Below are 20,301 nucleotides of genomic sequence, written 5' to 3'. Positions count from 1 at the left end.
GGACCTGAGATATTTGAGTTAACATATCTACTCGAATAGTGCTTTGGCTACAGTTCTGTAGACCACTTATCTGAGGAAATGTGACACTGAACAAGTTTGGACGTATTTCTTGGTGGGAGGAACCAGCTGGGGAACACCCAAGGGAAGCAAAGCAGGTTTAGCATCAGGGGAGTGGTGGTGGGATGACAATGAGTGGTCAGAGGGAGCAGGCTGGGAGGAGGAGATCCTGGAAGCTGAAGAGGTAACAAGAGTTTAGTGAGCAGGAAGAGGCTGTGGCAGAAAGCAGTCCAGACTCAGCCACAAAAGCTAAAGCAGGAGAGGAGGGAAGCCAAGAGGCAGAGATGAGTCTGGCTTGTGAAGAGGCACAGGTATCTCCCCCTCCTGCTGCAACAAGCTCCCCTCCCCTCTGGTCTCCCAGGCCCAGAAGAGGCATGAAGAGGGCAGAGCAGAAGTTAGCTTCACACAGGCACTGTCTCAAATTGCTTCGGGAAAACCCTGGAGAGGAAGGGACTTAGGCAGCTGTAGGGAGCCAGGACCTTCAGTCTCAGCAAATGCTTTATAGGGGCAAGACCTGCTGGAGATGAGTGCTGTGCTTATTAGACCTGACACCACTGTACAGATCCTGTTTGTGCTAATAAAGAGTTAACTCCAAGTAGCTTGGTGCAATTTACTGCTGGCTCCCTGTCGGAGTGGCACCTCATTTGCTGCCAGCCTCCTTGGCTTCTAGGGGCAGAGCAGAGAGAGACTGGTGGCAAAGCTCTGTGTAATGCCTCCCCTTCTGCTGAATTTTCTAGAGGGAGGACTTTTTGCTTTGTCACTAGGTGGGGGGGGGGAGAGATTTTCCCCCACCACCCAGCAGTGGTGGGGCTTTTCTCCTAAAGGGAGAACCCCGCTGCTGGGAAGGAGGAGGAACCCATAAATGATCTCCTCAGCTTTCCCTGTGTGGGAGACTCCACAAGGGCTTCTTCACAAGAGCTTCTTCATCACAGGGGCAGCAGTGGGGCATTTCGCCTCAGGTGCCGCAACACCTTGGGCCACCCCTGGCAACCTCCACTTAATAGGATCATGGCGTGGTTACATTAGCACTTGAAAATATGTGAATTATGTTTATCTCTTTTCCTATTTCTCCATAGTAGATAACAATTTTTTAAAAACATGCTTATGTGTATTCTGGTTAAAACACTCTAAAAAAATTTTCATTAACTCTGAATTACGTACATTTTATAAAGAGCATTAAACTATGAAATAAACACAGGATAAATATTTAACCTGAGAAAAATAATCTTGAACATGCAGTTTGCATTAACTAATATTATATTCTCCAGATCTCTTTCATTCATAGCTGACAACTGGGTGGATAAAGTGAATTTCAGTTCCCAAATACTTCTGCAGAACAACATAGCAGTAGTGCTTTTTAGCTTCTTTCACTTTATTTTCCTCTCCAAGTAGTGAGGAACAGCAGGTATAAAAGTGATTTAGTAATTATGTGATGTAGCCATATTTAGAATACTATGAGACAACCACTGAAGTTGATTAATGGTAGATCTAGACATGTCCAAAGTAATTACCTCTTTAGATAGTGCAGAATTATGTGGTAATACCCAATGGTTTACTTCAGATTGCTGTTTCACAGGATTAGACATATTTATGGAGGACACGTCTATCAAAGGCTGTAATAGACCATAGCAGTTAAATGGCACCTCCATGTTCAGAAGTAGTATAGCTCTGATTTCGATACGCTGGGAACAAGACAGCAGATTATCTCTGTCACAGAAAATGCTGTTGTTTGTGAGCTCTCAAAGGATCCTGGGAACTGTAGTTTGTTAAGCGTGCTGGGAATTGCACCTTTGTGAACCACAGTTCCTAGGATTCTCTGGGGAGAACAGTGTGTTCTAAATGTGTTTTGTGGGTTCTACCTAATTCTCTGGATGCAACCCATAATCTATTTTACTCTTTTGTGTTTGAAGGAGAGCAAGCAAATGGGAAAGATTCAGTTTATCCACTTAATTAATCTGCGGATGACTTTGAAACAGAATTGGACAAATTCACAGAGGATAAGGCTATCATGGCTTGTAACCTTGATGGCTATGTTCTATCTCCACTGTCAGAAACCATATGCTCTCTCTGAATACCAATTGCTGGAAACCACAGGAAGGGAGAGTGCTGTTGCGCTCAAGGTAATGCTTGTGAGCTTCCCATACACATCTGATCACCATTGTTGAGAACAGGATGCTGGACTAGATGGAGCAATGGCCTGATCCAACAGGCTCTTCATATATTCTTATGTTTATGTTCATCATTTAAAATAAAGTATGTTTTAATGTGCATGGACACTTTATTCTTCTCTCGCTCCTGACTGTGCTGTGCAGGAGAGGAAACAAACCCTAAACAAGCCAGACTCCAGTTTGTTGTGACATATGAACCTTGGCTCCTGTGGGCTTGTTTCCTTTCCTCTGAACAGCCCCTCCATGGTTACTCCTCCAGTTGCCTGGATACTCCAGCAGATGAGAGTCCTTGAAAGGATTTGGAGAACAGAAAGTCCAGATAATCTAATGAGCCATGCTTGAAAGGGAAGGCTACTCAGATTCCGAAATATTTTCATCATTAGTGCAAACACAAAGGGAGACATTGGACCATCAAAGGCAGCAGGTGGAGGAAGCTATAATGTGCCAGTACAACTTTGATTGATAAGACAAGGCAGCAGTAGGGACCATAGGTGGATGGACAGAAAGAAGCTTATGGGAAGACCTTGACTGAAAGCATTACATGTAGATTGTACTGTAAATTATTTGAAAGCACAATGTTCTTGCTATGTATTTAAAGGAAAATTATTGTGTTATATGGCAACCCAGTCAGATGGATGGCATATAAATAATAAACTTGTTGTTGTTGTTTGAAGCTAATTAACTTTTGTAAAACCACCTTTGGCAGGCTTTGCCCTGAGAGGCAGAATGTAAGAAGCAGGAAGACTTTCACTGTAGTCTCCTGAATAAATGTAGACTGTGGAATATGACCCTCCTATGGATCGGTAACTAGTTAAAGAGAACAGAAAACAGAGAACAAGGATAAATGTAGATTTCTAACAATGCAAGGATGTAATATGCGTCCCTACCCCACAAAGGGTTTATAGTGAGATTGGTGCTTTTTAACATGCTCATAAATGAAACTGAGTTAAGGATGACATGGCGATTTGGTGAAGCTCATGAATGACACATCATTCAGGGTGGTAAAACCAAAAAGGGATTGAGAAATGTTCCAAAACAATTCCTTCAACTAAAATTGGGGAAGATATGGCAGTAAGGCTGACTACCAAGTTGGGAAGCCAAGGAGGTAGCAGTTAAAGGGGCCATGGAAACAGGTGGTTGAAGATAAGCCCTGTCTCCCTGGGTGGTAGAGATGACTCCCCCTTACCTTGAGGTAAGGTAAAGGGACCACTGACCATTAGGTCCAGTCGTGACCGCCTCTGGGGTTGCGGCGCTCATCTCGCTTTATTGGCTGAGGGAGCCGGCATATAGCTTCTGGGTCATGTGGCCAGCATGACTGAGCTGCTTCTGGCGAACCAGAGCAGCACACGGAAACGCCATTTACCTTCCCGTCGTGCTTTCGAACTGCTAGGTTGGCAGGAGCTGGGACCGAGCAACGGGAGCTCACCCCGTCACGGGGATTCGAACCACCGACCTTCTGATCAGCAAGTCCTAGGCTCTGTGGTTTAACCCACAGCGCCACCCGCGTCCCTTACCTTGAGGTAGGCGGGTACTAAGCCTGGCATGCAGCAGGGGAAAAATTTAGTCTCACTGGCTGCTGGTGGTACTATAGTAACTCTGGGGCATTTCCCAAGAGTGTAGGATCATTTTAGCAATATTCCTTGGGGTTCCAGAGACAGCGTGAAGGATTTTAACTGGTGAGCACCAGTGGTTCCACTTGCTGGAGGACCTGCCTCTCCATCTACCCCTGTTGCTAGGCTACTGTCTCTCAAGCTAAACAATATGGTTAATCATTTGATGTGCCTTCTAGTAGGCATGGACCATTGGTAAGTACCTGCCAATGGCGACCTCTGTTGCTAGGCCTGACATTGGGTTTTTTTTTTAATAAAAGGACAGGGACATGAGAAAGACATGTGGAAAATGGGACAAAGGTTTTTCTTCCTCTTTGAAACGTTTAGAACCCAGAGCCATTCAGTGAAGGTGGAAGGTGGGATATAGAGGAGAGACAAAAATAAATAATTCTTCATGCACTGCTTCACTAATTCACCAATGAAGTTGTTGTCACAAGATGTGCCAATAAGCAACAATGTAGATGGCATTAAAAGAGGACAAGGCTGCCAGGTGCTACTGGTCATTATGGCTATATTAAACCATGATCAGAGGCATTATTCTTCTGAATAATATTTGCTGGAGAACAACTACAGTAGCGGGGTCTTGCTGTGGTCTGGTTGACCACTGTGAAAAATGCTGGACTAGATGGAATTTTGTTCTGAACCAGCAAGGCTTTTATCAAGTTCGCAACTCCCTACAGGGAAGAGGTAAGTATTTACTCAATCACTGTATTCCCCACTCCCCTACAGTGGGGGAAAGGTTGATACAAGTGGAGCAGCGCTGAAGTGGTGCCTCTCCCTCTATAAACTTCCTCACAAACACTTATTATGCATCGAGGCCTAGGGACTCTGTGCACCAACGTGATGGCAGTTGCTTGTTCTTCATTCTCCGCCTTCTCTCTCCACAGCAGCTCGGTGTGACTAGTAAGCAATCGTCAGAGGACTTCCAGCTGTACTTCTGAAGGGTTGCGTTGCCAAACCTTACTTGTTAAAGACAGGCTCCTATACCTTTGCCAGCTCCGTGCCACAGTTGTGTAAGGAAACAGAGCCATGAGTGACACTTGCTACTTTGCTGTATTTTATTCAGCTGTCAAAGGCAGAGGAGCTTTGCTGTGATGACTGGTTGGCAACTTCCTGCCCCTCTGTGCCCTTCTGACTTTCAGAACCCACTCCATCCCAGATACCATTCAATACAAGCTTTAATTAAGGTGTTGTGCTGTTTCTTTGTTGCTAGGATACCCTCCCCTCTCCTTATTTTAATCTCACTTCAGATGGGGGTTGTTGGAACCTTGTTGCTGCAAAGGCTCTGGTGAGTCACCCTGACACTCTGCTCACTCATATTCTGCAATGTAAGCCGGCTGGCCTCTCAGAGGACACAAGTAGGATGGCTGATGCTACTATGATGTATGTATGGGATAGCTGATAGAACAACGAGGCCTACTGAAATGATAACTAGCCTGACACACAGAACAGTATAGGTTGCCATTAACAGAGCTACATGGCTAAGGCACCCCATTTTCAGGGTGCCATATCAGTGGATTCGAATGCTGGATTTGAATCTGGGGTGTCCTAGCACTTGCCGATCGGAAGGTTGGCAGTTCGAATCTCCGCAACGGGGTGAGCTCCCATTGTTCGGTCTCAGCTCCTGCCCACCTAGCAGTTCAAAAGCACGTCAAGTGCAAGTAGATAAATAGGTACCGCTCTGGCGGGAAGGTAAACAGCGTTTCTGTGCGCTGCTCTGGTTCGCCAGAAGCGACTTAGTCATGCTGGCCACATGACCCAGAAGCTGTCTGCGGACAAATGCTGGCTCCCTCGGCTTATAGAGCGAGATGAGCGTGCAACCCCAGTAGTCCACGACTGGACCTAATGGTCAGGGGTACCTTTACCTTTACATGTGAAACCTGAGCTATCTCTCCATGCTGACAGCTGTGAGATGATAAATTGGCCATGTTGGATGTCTCCTGTTGTAGCCAAGTAGGTACAGACCTGCTCTGAAGAATATGCAGAGGTTTTGACTCTCAGGAGTTCTCTCCTTTTCTCACTCTGATACGACTGTTGCCAGCCTAGCATGCAGAGGGTGAAGAGGACCTTTTCACTCCAGATCCACTTAGTGGGACTTGAACTCGTGTTTCATTTCTCAACCCCATGCCCTTCTCAGTAAGCTAACAGAAGTTGCTCTTGTGTGTGATTGGGGCTTTCCTAGATACTTTCCATGCCTACAAAAAGGCTTCTATCCCCCACCCTGTTAGTCTTGAACTATAGTGCCATGGAAACCTGTGTAGAATTAAGATTCAAACCGGTATGTGAAGATCTCTTGGCACTCCCAGTTATTGATTTATTCCTACTTGTGCATATTAATTTATGCAGCTGCTGCTGCTGTGGTGTCATTATGCCAGGTGTGTTGTGTGCAGAGTGAAATGGGGATATGTCATGGAAATGTCAATTACCGTATTTTTCGCTCTATAACACGCACCAGACCATAACACGCACATAGTTTTTAGAGGAGGAAAACAAGAAAAAAAATATTCTAAATGAAACAGTGGATGTATGATTTTTGTGGTTCATGCTGTGGCCACAGACATGTGATCTGACAGTGAGTTTGGAGTAGCCCAATGCAAAAATCCTGAGGATCCATGTGGATCCATGCTTTGTAACCATGTTTTTGCACCACTGCGACCCTAGGCAACAGTGGGTGCGTGATTTTTTTGGTGCAGGCTGTAGCCATGGACATGCTATGTTATCTGATGGTGAATTTGGGGTGACCCAATGCAAAGATCCTGTGGATCCATGCTTATAAAAGTCCCTATTAAGGATAAAACAGACAGGATATACGAAGTATGATTTCTTTTTTATTTACGGTATTTCTTTTTTGGCCACCTCTGTCACTGCAACCTTTGCTCTGTGCTTGCACACTTTTGGGCAATAGGGCATGTAACACACTTTTTTTCATCTGCCAAGATGTAGAAAATCAATTTTAATGTCCCTATATAAAATGCCTAGTGAAGCAGAAGGGTATTACATCAGCCACTGTATTAAGGCTAAACGTTTGAAGAACAGCTCTCTATGGGGGGGGGGGGACTAAATTCCATTTTCAATCAATTGTTATTGTGGCAGCAATTATCAGTGTATAGCGCACAATGAGGAAATGAACTTTAAAAAAAATATATAAAAAACATTCTCACGTTATACTTCTTCAAAGAAGAGTATTAGGCTTTTAATGAAGGGGAGAGGAGAGATGAAGAAGAAGAAGAAGAAGAGTTTGGATTTGATATCCCGCCTTTCACTCCCTTTAAGGAATCTCAAAGCGGCTAACATTCTCCTTTCCCTTCCTCCCCCACATAATCCTCCTGGCTCAGGAGATTCTGATTTACCTGCCGCGTTAGAAAGTATAGATTAAGATATTTGATATACAGCATATAAATCCAGAGATTTCCATGTCTCACTCTGCAATCCAGCCTGCTGTTACTTACGAGCAGGGAAGCAGGGTTTCTCTTCCAAACAAGCATACTGTCTCCCTCCAGCAGTACATTGCTTGGAGAAGCTGTAATTTGGAGGGGGCCTGGGGGCAGGGCTCTCTGCTTTTGGAAAAGAAATGAGAAACCTACCATTGTAAAGCAAAAGTCCCCTCCACCCCACCCAAGCCAGCCCTCTCTCTCTCTCTCTCTCTCCCACTTGCGTGTTTTTCGGCTGCCTGCGAGTCCCTAGAGCACGGAGAGGAGGAGGTGGTGGGCTGGAGCCTGCACGGAAGGACTCGATCATTTCCTTAACCCTCTGCTTGCCAGGAGGGCAGGGGATTCCCTGCTCTTTGTTGAGTTTGAGCAAACGCAGCAACAGAAGCGGGTGGGCAGTAAGACCCTGAGGCAGAATGCAGGAAAGCAACAGCTTCCGCCTTCCCTCCGCCCGCCGCCCGATCTTATTTTTGCCTTATTTTTGCCTATTTTGCCCCTTAGCTCCGGAGAGTCAGCTCCAGGGACCACACATTCGCTCAATAACACGCACAGACATTTCACCTTACTTTTTAGGAGAAAAAATCTGCGTGTTATAGAGCGAAATTTACGGTAGTTGCTGTGAATGGATTGGCTTCTTCCATGGAGGCACTGTCATAGGGCTGGCACGTGATTGGTGGAAGTACTCAGTGCTACCATGGAGGCTGCAAGTATGGACATAATCAGTGGTCCATTCTGTGACTGGGAGGACTTGTGCTTTTCATGTTATGTGCTGAGCAAGAATTGTTCTTGTTGACATCTGTCCTGAGAGAAAATGAAGTGCGCCTGCAAGGGTGAAGTCAAACTGCTGCATTAGCAGCACTGAAGTGACCTCCTCAGGGCACAAGCTTGGACAGTGTGTATAGAGGTTGTAGACTGCCCTGATGACATGACCCTCCTCTTAGCCTCACTGCTGTGGTCTAAAGGAAAGCAGAGCAATACGTCTGGCACCAGCTTGGCTGCAGGAGTTGCCAGAAGGCATACAAGGCATTTTTCAACCATTCTAGGGACTCCACTCCAGATTTGTGTTTGGTTTACTCCTTAGCCTTTTCTTCTCCCAAAGATATCCCGGCAAGGCAGCAGAGATTTAGCATCAGAGTTTTCCTTCTCCTAGGTGGGCTACCTTCCCAGGTTGACAAGACTCATCGGCCCCTCATATCCCTCTACAGCACATGCAGAAATCACCTTTTTTACTGTTGGTCCCATTATTGGTCCGCTCAGTCCACTGGAGGCAGTCTTTGGATGCATAGGAAAGTCCCTAACAGAGGGCTGAGACCCACTGGCTACCCTCATCTGGTTTAGCTGGTCAGTGGAAGCTGTTTTTTAGGGTGTGGCCATCGTCATATGCTGACAGAGTGGGGACCAAATATGAACTGTTACACCAACATTAGTGGTATTCTGGTGTACCAAAGCTATAGCATTGCTCTGCCCAAAAATACAATAGTTGACCAGTTGTTTTTTGTGCATTTATGCCTATTCTCTATCACACGCATCAATTGTCTTCTAATTTCTATTTGCACACAGTGTGGAAAACCGGCAAGTCTGCTGGGCCCCAGGTGAACCAAGAACTCACTCAATACTTCCCAGTGACTGCACTATGCAGGGAAGATAAACAGTAGTGAGGTTTTTTTCAAGGAAACTTATGTGCCCTTCTCATCAAGGGACCCCTGATAAATGAACACAGTGGAAAGCACTGTTCCACTAGGATATTCAGGGGATTAAAGCAAGTTTATGAAAATAGCAACGCAATTTTCCTGTTATAATGGAGGATTATGTAAATATCCTTTCTTAAAACATCAGTGATGGGTTTATTCCAGAACCAGTGTGCTTTTCTTTCTGGACATTTGAGATCAAGGTGTTTTAATTTGGAAAGTGAAAAGAAATTATCAGTGAATATTAGTAAAGTGTACAGGTTAGATTTCCATGTAAGGTAATGAGGAAATCTGATATTTTGTAGTTTTTCATTAGTAGATAGGTACACTTCAGTGTAATAGCAGTTTAACATATGCATGAATTACAATTTATTTAGTGGGATACAAAGAGAAATTACGGAGTTGGTACAAGAAAACTTCAGCTAACACCCGGGAAAGTAGGGACCTACTTTGGTTGACATCTGGTGCAACAGAGATAGAATGGTTGTACACAGAAATCTAACAAGGATTAACGTGGCTAGCCCATTAAGCAAATGAAAAGGAACAATTGAAAAGGCAGAGAAATTTTCTGTTTAGCAGGCCCATGTAAATCATCTCAATGGTAACTTGACGGAAAGTGCAAATTGGCTAGCTGGAGATCTCTGCAGTCTCCCAGGCCCGGCGGCCATTTTGAAAAGACAATACCCTCTTCACGAGCAAGAGCAATGCTCGCTGCGCCCAGCGGGGCGCGCGCACGTTGGGCAGGGGCGCGAACGACGCCCCCTGGGTGCGCGCACGCACGCAGCCATTGCCTCCTCCCTCCGCCGTTCTCTTCCGAGTTATGTAACGGCGCTGCGCGCTCTCGCCCCGCCGAGGCCCAATGGCGAGCGGACTGGAGGGGGAGGGGGGAGGCCGTGCGTGCGCGCTCTCGCAGGCTCAGGCGCGGCCCCGCGACAGTGCGTGCGCGCTCACTCGCCCCCTCCCCCAGTCTTTCTGTCTCGGCCGTCGCGGTCGCCTTTTTTCATCCTTCCGTCCCCCCACTTGCTCGCGTGAGGTGCTCGCAGCGGACCGGCCCCCGCTGAACTCGCCATGGCTGACGAGAAGCCCAAGGTGAGCGAAGGCGGCGGGGAGCGGAGGCAACGGAGCCGGCACGGGCGGCGGGGACGGAGGCGGCGCAGCGTCGGCTCCGCCGCGCCGGTTCTTGCGCGCCATTTTCCACCCCCTCCACCTCTCCGCCTTAATCGGATTTCTTTCCAGGGGGAGGGGGAGGAAGGGAAGGGGGTGCCCCCTCGAGGAGCTCGCCTTTCCTTACAGCGGCGAGCCTCCCTTGCCCCTGCGGAACGGCCCCTTCCCTCTCGGGTTTCTGTTGTTGATGTTGTGGCCCCCTCCCTTGGCAAGAAAGAGGCGCTAGTCCCTCGTGTGCTGGGCGCCGGCCGCAGCTTTATTGACCGGCGAGGCGGGTGGCGATGGCGATGGGAAGGCCCCTCTTTGTGTCGCTTCCTTCCCGGGCGCCCTGCACGCTGCTTGCTGTCCTCCCTGAGTGGCCCCTGGGCGGCAGGTAACCCCTCTTTCTCTCCCCGCTTCCCGCGGAGGTAACTGGCCTCTGGCTGGCCTGGCTTTTCCTTTTCCTCCCTCCTTCCTTCCCTCCCTCCTTTTCCGACGTACGCCTCGTTTTAAATGTGACTTCGGAGGCGCCAAAACGTTGGCTGCGCGAAAAACCCCTTTCCTCTCGCGGACTCCGCGGGATCCCGCCCGCCGCTCAAGGCGGTTGAACAGAGGAACGTTACTATTATTATTTTTTTACAAAACGGGGGCGAAGGTGGTGTTCTGTGCGTGCGTGCATTTTGGATGGAGTTTGCTTTGTGTGCGGGAGTGTGCAAGGGCGAGATCGGAGGTGTGGGGCTTCGCTGCTGCGCCTTCCAGGAGCTCTCTGCAAAGCCTTGCAGCGTGAGGGCCGTGTGGCGCCTGTGGTTTTTGTATTTTTGTGCGTGTGTCTTAGGTGCATCGGAGGTAGGCCATAGGGAACGTCTGTTGTGCGGAGTCGGGCGTACTGTGAACTTAATGGGATGGTCATAGTCATGGGTTCTTCAAAGGTACGAGTTGCTCCATGAGGCTCTGAGCTCGTAGCGATCAGAAATAGGGAATGTTCCTAAGGTCAAACGATGCCCTTTTAAGTGGCACCCCAGCATACCTGCATAGCTTACAGTATAGTGTGGAGGAACCTTACCCAGACCCAGACTAGTAGGTGCTATGTACTTTTAAAAAATGGTGGGCATGCTTGCAAAGTAACTTTTTGTTTCTTAAGTTCCTTAAGATAAAAGCTAAAAATCTCTTAAGGTGTCTTCATGGTGGTGGTGGTGGTTGTTTTTTAACCCTGTTGAGTGAGAGAAGATAAGCACATTTTAAGATACATTATTTTTCTTTTCCTCTTATTTCTTTATTATATTTATATCCAGTGTTTCTGCCGAGTAATTTAAGGTGGATTGCATGCCCCCCCCCCAATTTGATCCCCATAACAACCCACTGAAATAGTTTAAGGCTGAGACAGTAACTAGCTCAATAACACCCTGTGAACTTTATGGCAGAGGAGATTTGAACCCTAAACCCAGATCCAAAACTTAGCTAAGGAAATGTCTTTTTTTCTTTCATTTTGCAGTGGTGGAGTTATTTTAAGAAAGAAAAAGAGAAGTAGTTCTGTTCTCATTATGCTAAAGGGACAGAATAAAACAATAATTGCATGCATTATAAGGCTGTGCTTCAGAGTTGTGTACATAAATACACTAGAACAATAACTTAATGCTTGCCTTTAGTTTAAATAAAGCAAGAGAGGTGTTGGTAATTGTCAGGTCTGTAGCTAAAGCTCCAAGAATAGCTGTAGCTTTCCTAAGAAGGATAAAATTAACTATTGTGCTCTTTACAGCTGCATGCTGCTGCCTTAACCTTTAAAACTCTTTCCCCATATAGTAAGTCAAGAGCACTTTGGCTCTTAAATTCATCATTATATGGTGCTGGTCAGTTTTATTGGGTGATTTAAAATGAAATGTCTGAGTAGGTAAGCCCCATTGAGCTCACTTGTGCTTACTTCCAGGTAAGTTTGTGTAGAATTGCAAACTTAATGAGGTTTGTTAGTTTTAGTATTGCCATGTATTGTTGTGAATCTTGTATAGTAGATAAATCAAGTGAAATCTATGTTTAGTTCAGAACACAAAGCATAGAAATAGTTGCAGTGATCTAATTGACCTGTCTACTATGGACCATTTGTTAGTTGGCAACAGCCCACTAAAACCACTTACTAATGAATGATATTTCTGAAACAGAGCTGTAGTGGCTAGTCTTTGATAACTCTGGTTGTGATGATGCGTATTGAACTTGAGGATTCATTACTAGATGGAATAACTTTAAAATCATTATGCTTTTTTCCCCCTTACAGGAAGGTGTGAAGACTGAAAATAACGACCACATTAATCTGAAGGTTGCAGGGCAAGATGGATCTGTGGTGCAGTTTAAGATTAAAAGGCATACACCACTTAGCAAACTAATGAAAGCCTATTGTGAAAGACAGGTGAGAAGACTGTATGAATACTCAAAGAAACATTTTGAGGCACCTTCATGCCTATTAACCCTGTAATAAACATGTACAATTGTACATGTAATGAAAGTGCATCCTTTCATGATCTTCAGTACAGAGGTACCTCGGATTAAGAACTTAATTCGTTCTGGAGGTCTGTTCTTAACCTGAAACTGTTCTTAACCTGAAGCACCACTTTAGCTAATGGAACCTCCTGCTGCCGCCGCACCACCACAGTACTATTTCTATTCTCATCCTGAAGCAAAGTTCTTAACCCGAGGTAATATTTCTGGGTTAGTGGAGTCTGTAACCTGAAGCGTATGTAACCCAAGGTACCACTGTACTCTCAAGGAAAAGGTTCATTCTCAGTTCAGCTTTCTCCATAGCTACCACCTATTTAGAAGATAAGTGCTACATTCCTTTTTGAGTTTTCCAGCTTGGTGAACGAAGCAAAAACAGAAAACAAAACAGAAGAAAGCAAGTCTAGGCATTTTGGTGCTGATAGTTAACTTTTATAGTATTTGCTTTTGTATTGTTTGGAATAATTTTATTATAGCAGGTTGAGGTAGTATTAAGTTATGACCCCTGTTTTTGCAGTTGAGTTTGGGGGAAGTTATGCAGTGTTTTCATCTTATGGTCTGTTTTCCCACTCTTCTGGCTTGGAAATAAATCTGCTTCAAAAGGTGCATACTTCCATATTGCAGCTTTAGAAAACTTAAGACTACCACAACCTAGTAAATAAAATGGGAACAATTTTCTTAGTAATAAGTCAATGTAAGAATATTAACACAAAGCATTTGAATATTTTGAGATTCTGTACATGCCACGGTGAAGTTGGTCTCTGAAGTTAGCTTGCTCTACCATTTGTTATTAACATGGTTAGGGCATAGCACTTATATTCACAAACTTTAAATATGATGCAAGTTGTGAACTATAGTTATCCTGTTAAGTTTTCACTGAAGGACTGTGAACAGATTTAACCCTAAGGTTTGTGCTAGACTGAGTGCTTACACTGCAGGTCCTTCTGACAGTCTTCTCATAAATTGTGTTGTGGCTTTACCATAGAGTGGATGAAGAGCCTTCTACTCCAAAGCTAACTCTATCTTTTGCAGAAGCTTGTGGCTTAAGCTGAGGATGAGGGATAATTTTTGGATGAAAGAAACTGTTGGTCATTCTGAGAATACTTCAGTGGAGCATTCAACCGCATTTTAGTAGACTTTCATGTAATGGTTGAGGAGCAAGAACATGGCAGTCTTCCAACATAATGTTTGCTAAAGATATTCTACAGTGGTACCTTGGGTTACATACGCTTCAGGTTACAGACTCCACTAATCCAGAAATATTACCTCGGGTTAAGAACTTTGCTTCAGGATGAGAACAGAAATTGTGCAGCTAAAGTGGTGCTTCAGGTTAAGAACAGTTTCAGGTTAAGAACAGACCTCCAGAACGAATTAAGTTCTTAACCCGAGGTACCACTGTATATCCAAGCATCACTAAACACTGAAAGTATTATACAAAATATGCAAATAAATGATGAGACTAAGGTGTAGCATTTCATGAGGACAAAGGAAAAACACTTAGGAAAATGGTAAGATGCATTGGATCAAGCAGGTACATAATTATGAATGGTACACAGCAGAGGTCCACAAGTTCTTGCTATGGGAAGCATAACTATCCCCAACATCTCTGATGCACAGTGAGACAATCTCTTTTCTGTCCCTATATCCAAGCTTGGAAGGAGAGATGGGACCACTTTGTGCTTTGCTGGGCTTTCCCAATGTTATGGAAGCACTGCACAACAAGGATGAATTCCAGAGCTGAAGACTGTTCCCAACCCATAGTGTATGTCAGACGCAAGATTCCTTCCCGTGTTGCAGGAGTCGGAGCTGGATGCTTGTTGACCCCGTGGGCTAGGTTTGACAGGGCTGACCACCTATCAATCACCTGATGTCACAGTGATGTCCTGTGACCTGTTTTTGCCCATGCATTTTGATATCAAACCATAAGAGCAAAGGCATGATGTCTTGCTAGCCCTGACCCTTTACCTGCACTGTGCCTGATGTCATGTATGATTTCAAGTGCAAGTAAACATTGCTTGATCACAAAGGCTACACAGTCCAAATGTGGAAGTCTTGTGGGCCTCACTGCTGCCATTTTGAAAGGTGGGCACACACCTGATTACTGCAAATTTGACTGGAGAAAATTGTGGATGTGAGAGGGTTTTGTGTTTGTTTGGTTAAAAAAAATCTGGCATAGTTTAGAGAAAACCTCTAAGCAGTTTAATTAAAACAGTAAAATAATAATAATAAAGCATGATTAGTTATAAAATGAGCACACAAGAAATGTAGCTTTGGCTTTTGGTGCTGAAAGTAACAATTGGGCTAAAGTACAGTATGTTACATGTGGTAGAATGTATCAGTTCATGTAGTTAAGTGGCAGCCCTAAAAGTATGCAGCAAAGCAATGGGTTAAATAGGGCAAAGCAGTTTGGATTTACAGTATATGGGCTTAGTCATGATAGTTTATTTTACTTCTGGACAAGCTGGAAGTAAGGACCAATGCACACTCATTTAAGGTAGCAACACTCGTACCTAAGGTTCTATCTCATCTTCACATTGTTTCAGAAACATACCCAAATAATAATTAGGCATATTTAGTATGCACAGCCTAATAGGATCAGTTCTATAACTTTTCAAGATGTCTAGCCCATGTAACATTATGGGAGCAAACATTGGCTTCTGTTTAGGTAATTGAAGCTTCCTAGTGGCCAAAATGATGGTATAACCAAAAAAATGAGAGAGGAACTGCACTTAAGTGGAAAAAAGAGAATTTTAAACTTAATATACAGCCTTGACATCTCTTACTCTGAAATGCTTTTGTTGTGTCTTGCAGAACTCATAAGTGCAGAAACAATGGTTTTGTTAGATGTTTGCAATGCAGTGCAATAAACCTAGAAAGATACTCTGCTTTGGCTGTGGGTGAAATTCAGTGTAGCATTATTATAAATATTCTGACTGCAGAAGCATTGCAGTTTGCCAGATGGAACTGTCGCTTCTCTCTCCCCGCCCCCCATTGCTGTTTGTGGGGTTCTACCACCAGCCACCAATTTTGAGGGGTGGGAAGGGAGAGACCTTTTGTACAAGAGGAAGTCCTTGCACAGAGCTTCCACTAATGGGGTACATTAAGTGAATCCTGCTACCCTTCTGAAATGTCAGTCCTTCTGAGACTTGCCACCCTAAAGTCTCATTCAAGTTTACTCCCAATTGTGATCTCAAATCACTGCTTTTGGACTTGAAAATTTATCTAGCATCTCCTACATGCTACCAGTAGGGGCACTGCTGATCACCTTTATTACACAAGAAACACTTAATTTACCGCTTGATAATGTGTATTTTGGTATACTTTTCGTAAATGCAAAGATTGGTAAAATAAGTATGATGGCTTGTGGTAGCTGTTTGGCGCAGCTGATAAGTAATTTAGACTCTCTTTAAAATTTGCATTTATGTAGGGTTTGTCAATGAGGCAAATCAGATTCCGGTTTGATGGGCAGCCAATCAATGAAACAGATACACCTGCACAGGTAAGAAAAAAGCTGCTAAAGTTTCTGCTAGAGTGAAAACAGAAAATAAGAATACAAATATCAGCTACAAAATAGTTTAATACTAAATCTTATCTGTGTTAATAGGTAGGTCATGCTGATTTGCAACTAATACTGCTGTATGTAGAACACTTATTCAGTTAATTGCCAAATGCAACAATTTTTTTTTTTAGATTTTATGTCCCTAGTTCTTGATAATTGGGTCCTGAATGCAGTTTGCGACAACGTAAAAGTACAATTTGAATTTTACCCAATTCTCCCTGTGCCATCCTATTACTTTAGCCTGCATTGCAGGTTTAGGGAGTTTTAATCTGATCCCTGTATAGTAATACATTATTGTTGTTATGGATTCACCATCCTGACAAGTCAGTAGTACAATTCTTCTGCCTTAATTACAGAAAATGCACTTAGGTTTACTATAATTAACTCTTGATTATTAATCTCTGTTGGCTTTGATTCAAAAGTGTCTTGCACAAGTGGAAAGAAGACACTTGCATGCAGACAAGATAGCCTTTCCTGAATTCTGTCAGTCTTCCCATCCTGCAGTAGCGCTCTCCCCTTCCCCCCGCATGCCCTTCTGCAGGGGCCTCTGCTCCTCATGGAGTGGCTTTTGAGAGACACCTGGGACTCCACTGGGAAAGATAAACCAGAAAACCCCCGTTGCACAAGCTCTGTGCCATTTGTACTTCTGTTGATCCAATCCATTGAGTCTGGCAGTACCAACAGAATTCAGTTCACTCGTTCTGTAATGCAACCTTGTTTTCTAGTTAGTGGACTTAGTGTTACAACCACAGTGCAATATTTAGGCTCTTGTATTTGCTTGTAGTTCTCTTTAGAGCATGAGAAATGCAAATAAAAATGTTTTAATTGCGTCATTTGTTGTATTTTGAATTGAATTTTAAATCTTTTCATTGCAGTTGGAAATGGAGGACGAAGATACAATTGATGTGTTCCAGCAGCAGACAGGAGGAGTCTACTAAAAGAGAACCAAACTCCCTTTCCCACAGACAACACATTCACAATTAGAAAAACGAGACTTGGTTCAGCCACATCTTGACTACTGCAGTATAGCTTTCTCTCTTTGATTTCTTTTCCTATTCCTTCTATTGTACATAACGTAACTGGTGTATGTGCACAGACATGCATATTTTTTTTAACTAAATGGCCAATGGTATGTTTTGATCAACATCATATGGAGATGGGGTGGTAAAAACAAACTGGTCTGTGAAAATGCCCCATTCCTCCATGGCATGCTCCTCTAACTTTTATCTTTATATTCCAGTAAGTTATTTTGCTCTCATTGTTGAAAAACAAAAACCTTGCATACCTTATTTGATTGGATAATTTCAATGTTTTTCTTTTATCGTTGTACAACCAAGGACGATTTTATAACTTTTTTGTACGTAGCTGTTACATGTAGAGCAATCTGTCTTTAAGTAGGGGTAAATTACTCTAAACAAAAATTTGATCTTGGATAGTTTTCCCTTCAAGTAAAGCGTCTTGTTGTTTAAATAAACTTCTTGTTTAAAATAAGCTTATTTTTCTGTGTTGTGATAACATTTAAGCTTGGGATGAGTCAGCTGATGTGGCAGACACTGAATCCACTAGTTACTTGCTGTTGTTTCATCAAATTGCTTGCCCAGTTATTATGCTGCCCCCTACTGTCTAGAGCAGAGTAAAATTGTCAGAGGCAGACAGACAGACTTTTATCCTTTTTTTTAAAAAAAAAATAGCTCTTTTACTGGAAACCTTGGGAAGAAATGCCAAGGTTTCTACAATAGATAGCCAGATAAAAATGTTTTGCTTGTGTTTCATAGAATCATAGAGTTGGAAAGGGACCACGAGGGTCATCTAGTCCCTTGCAATGCAGGAAACCTGTCCAACGTTGGGTCAGACCCATGACTCTGAGATTAAGAGTCTCATGCTCTACCAGCTGAGCTATCCCAAGTATATACAAAAGGAAACCAGCTGCCACACACCTTTATATTTGTGTATAATTGACAGGCTATTCTGAGACGTTCCTTCATGGCTTTTTAGTGATTATCCATCCTCACACAGCTACTTTGAAGTGCTGGTAAAATGTTTAACCTTTTTTCACATACAGTTTCCCTCACATTGCAACCCATCACCCTGTTATTAACATTGTGGGGAGAAACGCAAGATGGAGGCTTTATGGAGAGGTGGTTTCTGGGTCTGGAAGATAGACAAATTTCCGGTTCTGGATGGGGTTGCACTCCTCTGGAAGCAGGTATAAAGCTTGGAGGTGTAGCTAGTAGTGCCTTTTACCTGCTTTCTCTGGAACAACCGTTTTGGGCGCATCAGGATTGGGCTAGCTCGGCTAGTGGTAACCTTGAGACTGGATTCCTGCAGTGGGCTATATGTGGGGCTGCCCTTGGGCCTGGCCTAGAAGCTCCAGCTAGTGCAGAATGCAGGGGCTAGGCTGCTGATGGTGTCAGATGGCCAATGGCATGCAGCACTTCTGCTAAAACCTCTGCCCTGGCTCTGCCCATATGCTCCTGGACTAGGCCTGAACAACTTTGGGTTCAGGATGTCTTAAGGACTGCCTGAACCCGAGATTGGTGATCAATCAGTGAGATCATCCAGAAGAGCACTGTTAGTTGTCCCACATGTTAGAGAGGAGTGACTGGTCTCCGCTAGAAGATGGACATTCCACATCTGACCTGTGGAATAAATACTATTTCAGGAGAGATTTAGCAGGCACTCTTATTACTTTCATAAAGATCTTTTTATGCCGTTAGGACCTGCGCAGCTGTTAAAACTTTATTGATTAGCTAGTCATTTTCATAATCATTTTATATTGTTTTTATGGTGTTTTATGTTTTGTTGTATATATTATTGTACTCTGCCTTGAAATATGAGTTGGTGGTATATAAATAAATGAATAGCTAGAGAAGGCTGATTTAGATTGGGGGAAATAGCCTAAGATGAAATGGGATGAAACCTCATTTCCCCTATCTTTGGAGTAGTTGCTTGGGATCAGTTATTAAAAATAACTGGATAGTGGATCTCCTATGACACATTAGTTTTGCCTACTTAAGTTCATAACAAAGTAATCTGTAAAATATAAAGTACTGTTCCTTACAATAAACTGCTGTTAAGTTATAAAAAAGGATAAAGCTATTACATTAATAGAGGGCTCAGTATTTACATGTTTTTCATCTGCTAGGGAGTAAAATATGGTTAGGATATTATGAGATTATTTTACACATTTCGTGATTAAAACAGTGCTCTCATCAAAAACAACAGTATACCTTGTGGAATGGGAAAACAGACATTGTAGTTTGTTCCAGTCTTTTATGTGAATACAACATTGGGGTTCTAGCATTAGTGTGAAGGCCTAATTAGTGCTGAGAAGTTGTCAGTGCAGAAATTGCCATATATGCAGTTGCCTTCCTACTTTTTCCAGAACCCTGCTGCAGCCGGGCAGTTAAGTTACTCTTGTTGCCTTGTGGAGATTCAGGTAAGCCGCCATAGGAGCCATAGGAGCTGGTGTAAAACTGCCAGCCCACGGTCATAAGTTGTGATAGAGTTGAGGTATCTAGTTCAGAGCAGCCAGGTTTAAGATTGTAATTTTACTGTAAATATTACTGGTTCTGCTTCTGCTGTTAAAAATCCATGGTATGGGGCTTCTTGAGAGGAGATGGAAGGAGAGACAGGAGAAGCTTCAGCATCCATTGTCATAATTTGCGTTCTACGCATGATGAAATCCAAATTTTAAGAATGTCCTAAGAATACTGGGGTATATTTTTTAACGTATTTTTAAATTTAAGATTTTGTCTCCATCCGAAATTGTATAGATTCACCTGATAGTATGTACTTATAAGTATTTTAAAACAAGGCAATCTCAAGAAATTTATTACTCAAATGAAATTGTTACTGTCTTGTTGGAATGGAGTTAAGCAAGAGCATCTGTATTCTAGAAATGTTATGCTTATTTACTTTTGTACTGCCTTTCTGAAAACTACCAAGGCAGTGTATTAAAAATAAAAATATGATAAAAACATTGCAAGTACTACTAAAAGATACAGAAGTTCAAATTAGGAAGATGTGCCTTGACATATTTTCTAAAAACAGGGTGGTAGGGGGCAATTGTAGCTCTGAAATGGCATATACACTGTCCAGTGCTTCTGTACATGCCCTGTATTTACAGGGCTAGCTAATATTTGATAAAATGCATATCTACCG

At 43.4% G+C, this 20,301-nt stretch overlaps 1 protein-coding gene across 1 annotated transcript; it reads left to right on the top strand.

Annotated features, from left to right (window-relative positions):
• Positions 1-9,833: 9,833 nt before the first annotated feature.
• On the top strand, positions 9,834-17,628 carry SUMO2 (small ubiquitin like modifier 2). The gene is made up of 4 exons (XM_028716849.2): positions 9,834-10,040; positions 12,361-12,492; positions 16,006-16,077; positions 17,013-17,628. Exons 1-4 carry the CDS (start codon positions 10,020-10,022, stop codon positions 17,073-17,075), a joined length of 288 nt encoding a protein of 95 aa, XP_028572682.1. The 5' UTR covers positions 9,834-10,019; the 3' UTR covers positions 17,076-17,628.
• The last annotated feature ends 2,673 nt before the right edge of the window (positions 17,629-20,301 follow it).

Source organism: Podarcis muralis, chromosome 2, assembly GCF_964188315.1.
Source record: "Podarcis muralis chromosome 2, rPodMur119.hap1.1, whole genome shotgun sequence".
In the NCBI taxonomy this organism is placed as follows: Eukaryota; Metazoa; Chordata; class Lepidosauria; order Squamata; family Lacertidae; genus Podarcis; species Podarcis muralis.
The sequence above is the reverse complement of the archived record's forward strand: the minus strand, read 5'-3'. Positions and strand labels throughout refer to the sequence as shown.

Coding starts and splice junctions, on each gene's coding strand:
- SUMO2 (XM_028716849.2), top strand. CDS start 10,020: ATGGCTGACGAGAAGCCCAAG. Junction 12,493..16,005: donor AAGCCTATTGTGAAAGACAG/GTGAGAAGACTG, acceptor GCATTTATGTAG/GGTTTGTCAATGAGGCAAAT. Junction 16,078..17,012: donor AAACAGATACACCTGCACAG/GTAAGAAAAAAG, acceptor TTTTCATTGCAG/TTGGAAATGGAGGACGAAGA.